General features: G+C 31.5%; 1 protein-coding gene across 1 annotated transcript; it reads left to right on the forward strand.

The window, feature by feature from the left end:
* The first annotated feature begins 10,697 nt into the window (after positions 1–10,697).
* Positions 10,698–11,220, forward strand: LOC118050841 (uncharacterized). Its single transcript, XM_035061316.2, has one exon. It carries the CDS (start codon positions 10,785–10,787, stop codon positions 11,034–11,036), a length of 252 nt encoding a protein of 83 aa, XP_034917207.1. The 5' UTR covers positions 10,698–10,784; the 3' UTR covers positions 11,037–11,220.
* Positions 11,221–13,108: the final 1,888 nt, after the last annotated feature.

Consider the following 13,108-nt stretch of genomic DNA (forward strand, 5'->3'; position numbering starts at 1 on the left):
AAAGGTGATTATTAAAATAGCACACTACAAGACAATGAATCTCAAAAAGGTTATTGTTAAAAAACTTTATTTGCAAAGGACCTTTAATTCATTACATCTTCCTCCAAGTAGATGAACTTATAAAGGTCACTATTTGGATAAGACTATGGCATACAATATTCATTCAACAAATATTGTAAATGAATATTGGGAACTACATGATAGATGAATCTTAATAAAACATTATTTGTGGAGCTGTTTTAGGGTATGAGTTATGTTCAAAGAGCCTAAACATAATGTCATTGGTTATTTATTAGCATGACTTGATAGACTATTAGTTAGAGGCCATGATTAAAGAGTAACTAATTTTAAACATATCAATTCACTAGTTTTTATCAAAAGATAATAATTGAGATGGGTAAAGATGAACCCGATCTTAGAATGGTTAAACTTGAACCAACCAACCAACCAGGGTTTAACTTATGGCAATAGATTGATTATCACTCATATAGATAAAATACTAGTAGATTAGGTACAACAGAATATTAAGAATAGAAGATAAGAATAGCATTGCAGCTTACCTCAATTACAATGCTTTAGGATGATAGTATTTTTCCTCTACTTTAACAAGTTCATTACCTTAAAAATCTATAAATTAGTCAAGGTTACCTAGTAAGCATAATACTATGTGACAACTTTCTTTTAACATATAATCTTTTTCCTCTCTAAACGCAAATATATATATATATATATATATATATATATATATATAATTTTCCCTTTCTATAGAAAATAAGACTTTGGTTATTGTGATGCCATGTGAGACAATTATTTAGGGTTTATAATTATTCTTTTTCCTATCATTTATTAATAATTATGCGGTTAGGAATGATAAGCATATTGAATAATATTTTTTTTCTTTTATATAAAAAACTCTTGAGAAATAATTTGTCAATGATGATTGTAGTAATAGGCTAGCCTTTTTTACATGGGATGAAATTAAAATAAGATCGTGATATTATTATATCTAGGACCATTTCAAAGCTAGTTGACTATTTTGATTTCAATATGGTCATGTCGATGTGATTTATTACATTGCAAGCTTGATTTATGTACAACTTGCAAATTTATATGATTAATTGATATCATGTCACTCTAGGTATAAGATTTTGTTTTCTAATATATTAAAAAAAAATTAATTGTCTGCTTAAAAAATATATATTGTTTTCGTGTTATATATTAATCTAGATTTGAATTGAATGTTACCTTTGAAATATCCTTTTGATTCACTCTTTCATCATATTGTATGCTACTAAACTACCAGTAGAGTTATGTTCAAGGAGACAACTTGATACATGCATACACACACACATTTGATCAAAGAATGACCTACCACCAACTTATGTTAATTTAATTTTTAATTAGAAAACAAATTGAAGTTGTAAAATTAGAACTCATGATTATTTGATCGTTTAAGTTGTTAGGTGAAATTTCAAAAATAATTTTATATTATTTTCTAAGACATCTACTCAAATTAAAGTTTTTGACATTAAGATTTGTAAAAGTCCACCATTATTTTATGTTGATTTGAATATTTGAATAGTACACACCATCACCACTGCTAAAAAATTTCATCATCTAAATGATCATAAATAACATCCATTACAAATATTCCATCCTTTTTTCCCTTTAATCTACCCCAATAATTTTTATCCTCTCTTCAATTTCATATTGAAACGTCCCTCACATCTCCACTATTTTTTTTCTTGTTGAAACTCGGGCCCTCCCTTCAATTTTAGACCAAAACAATCCCCACATTTCCATATTTTCTAGCCAAACACCCCCCCCCATAGCCCCATGAAACACTCTTCTAGCCATGAAAACCCAATCTTTAACTAACCGAAATCAATCCAAAATGGACCCAAGAATCAAACACAAATCATAACCCTCTTTCTCCCTAAAATCAATAGAAATCAATCAAAAAATCAAACAAAAATTACTTTTGTTTTTATGTAAAAGAGCCTGATTTATTTTATTATTTTTCTTGCAAGTCATATGGGCCTTCGATCTAAATGCCTACCAACACACCAACAAGTGATTCTCACACGTCACCATTTTGACAATCTATTTTTAGTAATTTCACATATGATGAAATTTTCTTGTGCATAGGAGATTAAATTTTTGTGTATAGGTTGTTTAATTTTTTTGGATGCTCTTAACTTATGCAAATGGATATATTGATTTTTGCATATGGACTGTTTATTTGGATTGTTTAATTTTTGTATATTGTAGTGTTTGATTTTGCGTTTGACTTTTATCAATGGACGTATTTAAATTTGCATATGAATATATTTTGATCTTACACATGAATGTGTTTTATTTTATGTTAAGAAATATAATATTTTTTCTCTTTTTGCAGATTGATACCATCATCATCTTTGATTTAAATAATAAAACAAGAAATTTTATACTTTATTTTTACGAGGAACTAATTAAATGATAGGAAAGATGAATGTGAAAGAGAGTAAAATAAAAGATAATATATTAAAGTGAAAGTGTGGAGGAAAGGAATGGATTAAAATGCAAGAGATAAAAGGAAATAGAATAAGTCGAAGCTAAAATAAATGAATTAGAATTAGAGGTAGAGAAAAAGTATGAGGTGGAATGAGAGAGGTGGATGAAGAGAGAGTGTGTTTGAGTGAGCGTTAGAGAAAAAAATAATGAATTAGAGTTAGAGAGGAGGAGAGCTAGAAAATATGTTATAGGAAAAGAGATAGAGAACTAGATGAAAGTATTTATAGAAAGGTGTAAATTGATTATAAATCAGAGACAAAAAAAAGTTTGTTGTAAGTTTGAAAAATAAGGAGGGAAGAATTTCGAGTATTCAATCATGAATGGAAAATTACAAAAAGAAAAACAATTTCTAACAAGTTATGGTCATGAATAGAATCAAGTAGTAAACCAGGTTCACTTAATAATTTTTTTGGTTGCAGAATTTTCATCACAAATTGATTGATTTTTAGTAGTTAATTTTTTTTTTTTTTTTAACGTTAATATTCGAGCTAACTTGCGCGCACCTCGATTAATCCAACAGGTCATGAAGTTAACGAATATGTAAGCCTCCAGTGATCTTGAGGTTTGTAAGACCCAAACTGGTGACCTATAAATAGCAAATCTAGAGTCTGATTAGTTGAGTTACACTCCTCAAAATTAATTTTTAGTAGTTATCATAGACTCAAGTAGTAAACCATATTCAATTAATAATTTTTCAAGAATAATAGGTATTGAAGATACATCTGCAAATTCTAAAGTTTATGTTATATATATATATATATATATAACAACATAGAAGTTATACAAAGTCTACTATTTCTATTTAAACACAATAGAAATAATATAATTAATGACTACAGAAATATACAAAAATATAGAATAATATGATTCCAAAGTAATGTAACGTATAATAATCATATAAGGGTGGCATGACACTAATTAGATGATTCCAAAGTAAACCATATCATAAAAATATTATATATGATGGGCTCAGTAACACACAATTTCCGGCAATGGAGGGAGCGTGCTGGAGAGTGAAATGATGAGGCATTGGGATACCAAGTGTAAATTGCAACTTTTGTGACCTTTAAAGTTATAGTATTATAAAGTATATGTGTCCCTTGCTTTAAAAGACCAAACAAGGCCACATGCGGAAGGAGCTTCAAAATATGAAGTAGTTTGACCATACATATCAAGCCTTGCCTCGTTTTAAATGGTTTAAATTTGAGCTGTAATTAACTGGTAAAATTTGGATGATTTGTGAGTCAATCTAAGACTCGGATGATATGATATAATTTAGGTGAGACTTGATTTTTTATATATATATATTTTTATTTAATAAATTTAAAAATATAAAGTTAATTTGTAAATACCTAACCTTATCTTTTTTTATATAGCATTCATCCCCATAAAATATTTCTTAACTTTATTATATTTATAATCTATATCTATATGAAATATTTATTAATTTTTTTATATATATATAGCTTCTATTTATATGGAGTATTTATGAATTTTTTCATATATATAACCTTTTCTTAGTTTTTTTTATGAGATGACTATAGATAAATTACATACATGTATAGAATGTTTTTTTAATTTTTTTATGTAAAATAACTATATATAATATATATTCATATAAAATATTTTTTAATATTTTAAGATGAAATATTAAATATTTTAAATATTTTTAAAAAAAAAAAATTCACGGTGTCCTTAACGCGGTCCCGGACTGGATGTCATCTATGGTTTTGCCTTTTGGGCGCTTGCTGTCATGGAACATGTCGAGCTATTTCTTGAAACTGTTGACAGAAGGGATTGCCACCTCATCATATCTTCTCCATTATCTCATATGTGTGTGTGTGCGCTTTGATCAACACGTTTTGTATAACAGTCTTGGACTATAATATTTTAGAAGATGGACTTTACTCAAAACTTGAATTTTTCTGTAGTCTATGTTGTCTATGAAAATCAGATGGTGTTTCCGTAAAATCTTGATATTTCTTTGAATTTTATTTTTTATTTTCAACTTTTAGCCAAATATATAGTATACATTCATTTTGGAAACATTTACAGCCAGCGTGACCACTAACTGAATGTTATTATTCTCTCCAGAGCCAACCTTATATTATTAAAAAAAAAAATTATTTTTTTATTAATATGGATATTCGGGCTAGCTTACATGCATTTTGATTAATTCCACGAGCCTTGATGTTAACGACCATGTAAGCTTTCAGTAGCTTTAAAAAGACTCGAACTCGTGATCATTGAGGAGCAAACCCAAAACCTAATAAGTTAAGTTACCCCTCAAGGCTTAACCTTATATTATGTTATTCAACCATTTACTGGATTTCAAAACAATCATCTTCTAGAAAAATATTTTATGAAAGGATAATGTATGTGAAAAAATAAATGGTTAAATAGGAAAAGCAAACAAAAAGATTATTCTCCCTTCGCTTCCCTTCCCTGATGAATCTATGGAGGAAAATAGAATTAATTACAAGCCAATCAAGCATGGAATCCATAATTGGTAAAATCTTCCACTTCAAAAAAGAGAGGAGCTTGTTTACTAATTAAAGATCTTCGCAATAATCTATTCAAGGTTGTCAAGTGCCCTTTATACTAGTCCCACCAAACTCAACAACCCTTCATAGCCCTATAGAATACTTTGAATCTCTACTTATCAATCGTAAATCAAATAACTAACAGGTACCCTTAACCCTTTGATCACAATCAAGGGATTTTTTATTAGCGTCATCACATCCCTAGAGAAGATATTGATAGAACTTCCATCATTCACTATTACCCTATGGACCTTGTGGTTAGCTAGGACCATGTTGATGACCAGGGCGTTTTCATAAGGATAAGTCACCCCTTTCTCTATCTTCTAGAGTGAAAATAATAGGATTATGCCATAGACTTTATTATCGAGTTGCTATAAAGACTTGCTTCCTATATTTCCTCTTGATGTTGAGGTGTCTCCTCTCGATAAGGTCCCTTCTAAGATCATATTGATCTCCGTGAGAGTTTGGATGTGTTGATGGTGCTCTTCCTTATCTTGGTTCATGTTGGCATTCCCTTTCATAAACTTTTTCAACTATACCTTAGGTATCAACCTTTCAATTTCATTTCACAGGGTGAAGCAATCTCCAATATCATGTCCTTTGTCTTTGTGGAAAAGAAAAAATTTTCTAAAGGTACGGGTATATGGAAATGATGTCATAAGGGATAGATACTAAACGTGATTCCTTCTCTTTAACAGTCATAAACACTTTAGTGAGAGTAACATTCAATATAAGGGAATGCCTCCTTTTAATGAAATGAACATGTTCTCTCACCGACCTTTTTTTTTATTTTGCTTTGAGTTATTCTCCTTGTTAGGAGTGGAATGACTCCACTTGGAAGGCTTTACCTCTTGAACCTCTTAGTAAATATAAGGTGGTTTGTATCATAAAATACTGGCTTTATCTACCTAGATGTGGTTTTTCATGACCTGTTTTACCCTCATTAGGCTTCTGTCAGGTAGGGCGTATAAGTCTCTCCATAGGGAGCATTCTCTTACTCTATTTATCAAAGCCTCTAAGGCTACTAGCTTAATCAATTTTTTCCATCTGTAGCATCTCTTTGTTAAATCTTTTTAGATATGCTCAAGTGGTTTCTCCTCATACTTAGGTTATGCTATAGATTTATGTGAAGCTCTTTTTGGCGGGTATGTTAATGTTGAAATGCAATACAAGTTTCACATAGAGATCCTTGAAACCCATGATGGAGTCTGGCTCTAAATTGTTGTATCATGCTCTAGCCGACCATCTAAAGGTCATTGACAGTATCTTGCACATGCTATCTCTGTCTTGGATTACTCTAGGTTGTTGTGTATGTTTTGGATGTGCTCTCTTGGATTTTCCAGTTCATCGTAGTTGTCTAAAGTCATCTTTTTGGAGATATAATTCTTGAGGAAATAAGTGCTTAAGTCCTGTTTGGATAAGAGGGACCCCTTTATCTCTTGGGTGCAATATGTCATATCATAGAAATATCTCTTAGTCAAGCTTCTCCCCAATTTCTGCCTAGCTGGCTTGAGAGAGCTAAAATACTCTAACATAGGATGGTGAGATCAATAACTGAGTGTTTTTCTCGTAGTAGCTAGAGAGATCATCTTTGGAGTAATAGCTTCTTGAAAAGTCTCGTATCGATGAGAGTGATCCTTTGAAGGGCTAATGGGCTACTCAGTTAAAGGGTTCTCTACATCATTTTACCATGTCTCCTTTGGGTAAGACAATTATCTTTTAGTATAGATGACATCCTGTAGTTATGGGGCTAGGACAAAAAGAGCTTCCCTCAAAGAGATACCTTTTTTGTTAGGGCCTGCTAGAATGGCGTGGTTTGGTGTTGCCCTTGGGATGCTATGATGACTTAAGTGAGGGCAGATGTGCCAACTGTCGTGAGGAGGTCCATAACATGCCCCAACCCAAAAGTTTCTTGATTATCAATCATTTATAGCAACTATAGGAGTATAAAATTCATTATGAAAGCATAATTGATGGCTTTTTTTAATAGTTTCCCATAGACAATGTCAATTGATGATACTCTAGAATTTAATATGCTAGGGAACTTGAGTTTTTTAGTGTTTATATAATGGATGATCACATGTTCATGTCAATCTTCTCTTCTCCATAACTAAAGACTTAGAGGGTTGGTGGTAGAAATCTAGATTCCTACAAAACAGTCCCTGTTAGGGGGATTTTTGGAACCCTCTGATAGTTAAGTCAATGACTTTATAGTGAGGAGTGTAAATGAACATTAAATTCTAATAACAAAAATGTTCATTCTTAGTTCATATATGATGAATGTTGAGAACATATCATAAGATAGTGAAGATTATAAACCTCTTACATGGGTTATTCAGAAAGTATTTACAATCTTTGTACCATGAAATTTCTTCTTTTTATTCAAGGGGTCAAAAGTCTTTTTCTTATTCATATTCAAGTAGGGATGGAGTCCCTTACATCAACATTAATGTTAATGTAAGTGCATTCTTACACAACATTAAACGTTGGTAGGAGTACCATGTGCCTATAGAAAATGAACCTACATCATTTTATACGTAATATTAATTATCTATAGGATCAACCCTTATAATCAACATTAATATTGATTGACATATAGACGACTCTTAAAGGACTTTTTACATAACTAGGACATAGAGAGATGGTAACCCCAAGTTCTCTTATTGTATGTTAGGATATGGAACAATCCTATACCTAGGGATGTTGAGCCTAGCGTCCCTCTAGGTCTAAAAATGTTTAGGTCTAATGCATAGTCGAGCCCAGAGAAGTTGGGTTTAGCACCTTACCAAACTTATAAACACTTAAGACTTAGCACCTTGCCAAACTCACAAGCACTTGGACTTAACACGTAGCCAGGCCCAAGAGAGTTGGACATGTCATCTTACCAGACCCACAAACGTTTAAACTCGGCACATGGCCAACCCTAAAAGAGTTGGATCTAACATCGTGCTGAACCCACATGTGTTTGAGCTTAACGTATGGCTAAGCCCAAGGAAGGGGGGTCTAGCAACTTGCCAGTCTTCTTTTCAACGAGTTTTGATCTTTGTTGAACTTTTATAATGGTCCTTTTTTTCTCAGCCTCTCTATTTATAAGCCTTTTGAGTAAATGAGTTTTAGTATCGAATACATTGATTCATCATTATTGAAACTTAAAATTACTTGTATCTTGTTAATTAATTAGACATCTTAGTCTATTGTGTCCCTTGTACATCATCTACACTTATAATGGTTTAAAAAGTAGAGAATCGAATATATTTTATCTTCTAAAACCTTATAGTTTCACCTAGGAGTGATCATTTTCGATTTTGTTCGGTTTTTACATAAAAAAATTAACCAAACCAACATTATTAATTTTAAAAATTTAAAATCAAAATCAAACCAAAACCAATTCAAACCGACTGGTTCGGTTCAGTTCGGTTTGATTTTTGTTATTCAAAAACCTGTAAAACCAAAAAGCAAATCTCGGTACCCAATGCCCACAAACTACAAGTAAATCTCGGTTTATATTGTTCAGAAAAACAGATATGCCCAGTCCCCACAAACTACAAGCAAATCTTAGTTTTTGTTGTTCAAAAAAACATTTATGCCCACAAACTAAGGCAAGTTATAACATAATAATAATAATAAAAAAAAAAAAAAAAGTAAAAACCCATAAGATGCAGGGATGAACTTGAAATGGAGTTAGAATCTTAATCATCAAAAAGCCATCTTTTTTTTTATTTGCCCAGTGTGATGTAGTTTGATTAAAGTAAATATTGAAGTTCATGAATTTGTTGACACTTGACTGGGAGAGAAAAGAATATGATGAAGAAGATAAGATAGAAGGATGAACTTAAAGAGATGAGAGATAGAGAGAAAAGAAGGAGGGGCTACGGGAGAGATAAGAGGCAGAGAGAAAAAAAAAAAAAAAAGAGAAATAAAGGGGGTTGTGAGAAGATGATGAGAGACAGAGAAAGGGGAAGGGGGCGGTGACTAAATGTTACTTTAGGTTTAGGGTTAGAAAAAACATCATATTTATACTTGCTTTTTTTTTTTTAAGTGCTGGCATGGTTAAACTGGTTTGGTTCAATCGGTTTCAGACTTTGAAAACTGAAACCAAACCGAACTGAAATTTTTGTGATTTTTTAATCAGTTAATTTGATTTTTTTTTTTCGGTTCGGTTTTTTTCGGGTTTTTTTCCGATTTAATCAGTTTATCGGTTTTTTTACTCACCCTTTAATTTCACCTGTCTTTTTCTTAGCTAGTATATACATTTTGTTTCTGATCTCCTTGCTAAATTGCGAAGACAAAATAAAGTTTCTTTAAACGAAGAATCTTTATTAAAAAAAACTTATATTATAAAGAACTTATTCTTATTACCGTAAATACATTGCATGTATCCTGACATTTTTTCACATAAAGCAAAACATAGATCGGTCAAATTTCTGTTTGTTAATATTTAAAAAAAAAAAACAAAACAAAATACTAAGATACTATTATTGCTCATGGGAGACGGAATCTTAGAATTATTGTCCCTTACCCATTTGTAAAATGTTAAACAAGACAGAAAAGATTTGAATTGCATTGATATAGATGTTGGTTGTGTGAGATTAAACAGTTATCTCTAACACTTCAACACATCTCTTCCATGCAAACATCTAACCCTATCCTTCAAAAATTAGTTCAACAAGAAAAACTAAACCTCTAAATTAGAGATAACATGACCACTACAACAATACATCATGTTAATATATCATTACGATAATTTTAAGAGGTGTAGCTCAACTGATTAGATTTTAAATTTGCTCTATAGAGATCATTAGTTCGAGTCTCATAAACCTCAGAGTTACTGGAAATTTATATGATCGTTAATTTCAGGACCCGTAAGATTAATTAATGTACACGCAAGCTGGGCTAGATACCCACATTAATAAATAATATATATACATATATATATCACTATGGTAATATGTGTGGCAAAGCAAGAAAGAAAAATCAAGGGCCAAATTAAAAAAAAATTATTTAAAAAAATTAAAATTTTCATTATTTTATAGGAAGGGAATAGAAAAATTTTCCTTGCAGGCCTCCCCCCGCGCGCGAGCGCGCGTGTGAGCGCGCGGGGGGAGGGGGAAAACTGTTAATAGCTAGTATGGTATAAGTATAATGAGTCCAAAAACCTTAATTTGAGTTTGATAAGTTTTGACCTATCCAATCAATCAAAACGCGGAGCAGTTTTTACTCTTCAGTGGAATATTACCAAATTACCCTCAACAGACCCCATTAAATAGGGAGTGAGCAAAAAAAACCGAGAACCGAAAAAACCGAAAAAACCGAAAAAAAATAACCGAAAAAACCGAACTGAAAAAAAAAACCGATTAAACCGATTAAAATTTTGAAAAAACCGACCGTTCGGTTCGGTATCGGTTTTAGGCTTATAAAACCGAAAAAAACCGAACCGAACCGAAACCGAAAAAATAACCGGAAAAAAACCGAGCCAAACCGAGCCAAAACCGGAAAAACCGAAAACCGTCCGATAAAAACCGAACCGAACCGGTTTTGCTCACCCCTACCATTAAAGAATACAACACCCCTGCTACTTTCTGTTCCGTTTTCATTAAAAAAAAACCCAACTTTTCCTCTCCCCATCCCATATAACCCACCACCATCATTCCTCTTCCTATCAACAAATCATACTTGAGAGAGAGTTGAATGGAAGGGGATATGGGAAGGAGCGGAAGCAGCAGCAAGAAGAGGAAGATGTGGCTTTTTAAGAGGTTAAAGATGAAGGAATCTTGGAGATGGAGATTGAGGTTTTTGGTTTCTGCTTTCAAGTGGAAAAGGCTTAACATACAGCTTTCTTTGCTTGACGATTTGCTTTTCAAGATCATCTCTGTTTTAGAGGCTATTGTCTTGGTTATTACCTTGTGCTTCTTTTTTCTTTGTTGTGGCTGCCATTTTTGACATTAGTCTCTTTAATGTTATTTTGGTTCAAAACTTTTCTGTTCCATGTTTTCTTTTTTCTTTTCATGGTATGTATAGTTTCTTAAATCTTTGGAGGAAAAAAAAAACAGGGAGAATTAGGAGGGACTGTATGTATTTACTTATACGGTTTTCGTTTGTTAGTGCAAGTTGTTCATGATGGGAATTTGGCACAGCTTAAATTGAATTCTCGAATGTAATATTGAGTCGAATATATAGTCAGAATTCTGAGTTGGAGATGACAAACTAATTTGACACAGATTTCTGGAATGTGGACCAGTTGTTGTTAAGGTTTTTTTTATTATTATTATTATTTTTTAGTGAAATTTTCTTTTTACAGGGTTATTTATTTGAGCATTCCTTGTGTTAGTGAAGAGAAACAAGAGAAGAAGACTTGTCCAAAAGCAAAATTGAGCCTTATTTTAGCTAAATTTGAGCCCTTGGTTTCTGTTCTGCCTTGCAAGGTAAGGCTTTTGCGATTAGAGAGGCAATCAAGACGTTTGCACATATACCTGTCGGTATTGAATTTAATGCTGCAATTATTGTTCTTGCTGCTGTCCAGCAAAGTCTATTTTATTTTGCAACCATTTAAACCTGCAAAGATTTTAATCACCCATGAGTGATTTGGTATGAATTATATTGTTTAAGAATAAACCAAAGAATGAACAAAGATGATAAGAAATTATCTGGCGGTATGTCCACTTTGCATCCTTAATTTGTTTTAAAATAATAGTAATTGCTTACCGGAGAAGGAAGCAAATTTTGTTTCCCAACTAAGTACAGCCAAGAGACAGCTTGGGATTTGACTGCGGTACACAATAAACTATAGAGTTCAGACACATCATGATCCTTCTGATTACGACCTCACCACTGTTCCAGGAAGGGAATTTTTTTTCCGATTGAGTTCCAGGAAGGAACTTGAGGTAATAAAAATTCTGCCCTGACATAATCTTAATGTCAACAGTAGACACCTATGAAGGATCAGAATTGTCAACAGGAAGTTCTGAGAAGAAATGGAGTGCTTCAAGACCAAGTGATGATAATTTTTAGGTGACCCAAGCCCCTTTGCCAGCGAGTTTTAGCACAACAGCCAAAAGTATTTCCCAAACAAGCATAGCTTGTGTCGGAATGTGCATGGCGTTAAATAGCTGAATTATTTTATAAATTAAAGAGTGTTTTGGAATTAATTATAAAATTATAATTTGAAAGAGTTGTCATCTAGTATTACTATATTTATTAAAAAATATGTTGGTTTGTGAAAATTTAGATAAGAGTATTAGTTATGTAAGATGAAGATTCATCACTCCTAGCATACTTTACCTATAGTAAATTGTATTATTGATTTATTGTTTTCTAGATGATGTTTTTATATGTTAGTCTCATCTAAAGTTCAAAGTAGATCTTTCTTTGTGAAGAAGTATTTGCCTTATCAAGTTAAATCATAACTGTTCTTGAACTTAAATTTTAGTATCGTATTTATTTTATATTTTATATCTTTAATAACTGAGGATATACTTTACAATATAATTTTATACCCTCCAACAATAAAGTCTACCGCTAATTCATAAGGTTTATTGTTATTAATTCATTTAATTTTATATCAGGAGTATGCATCACATTGTCAAATTCATACCCCGGATATTAATTAAACAAATCAATTTTTAAAGTATTTTTAAAATTTTGATCAAATTTTAATGGATAATCATAAATTGATTATGATATTCATTTTGCATTTTTAAAATATGATGAGAACACAATTTTTGTTTCTTAGAAATATGCATTAAAAAACATTTAAAATTTGATCGTATGCACAAAAACAAAACATGTTTTTGTGTTTTTTAAATAGAGAAATCTTTTTAATCCTTTTGAATTTTTTTTTTAAGTTTCAAGAAAAACCTAGTATTTTTAATATTGATTTTATATCTTACATTGTAAGTTTACAACTCGATATTAGACAAAATTATTAGAAAAACATGTGAGGGACCCATAAATAATTTTAAAATGATCATTAATTTTTTTCATAATTTTAAAAACAATTTGGGGCTTGTCCCGAA

The sequence above is a fragment of the Populus alba genome, chromosome 4 (assembly GCF_005239225.2).
Source record: "Populus alba chromosome 4, ASM523922v2, whole genome shotgun sequence".
In the NCBI taxonomy this organism is placed as follows: Eukaryota; Viridiplantae; Streptophyta; class Magnoliopsida; order Malpighiales; family Salicaceae; genus Populus; species Populus alba.

Coding starts and splice junctions, on each gene's coding strand:
- LOC118050841 (XM_035061316.2), top strand. CDS start 10,785: ATGGAAGGGGATATGGGAAGGAGCGGAAGCAGCAGCAAGAAGAGGAAG.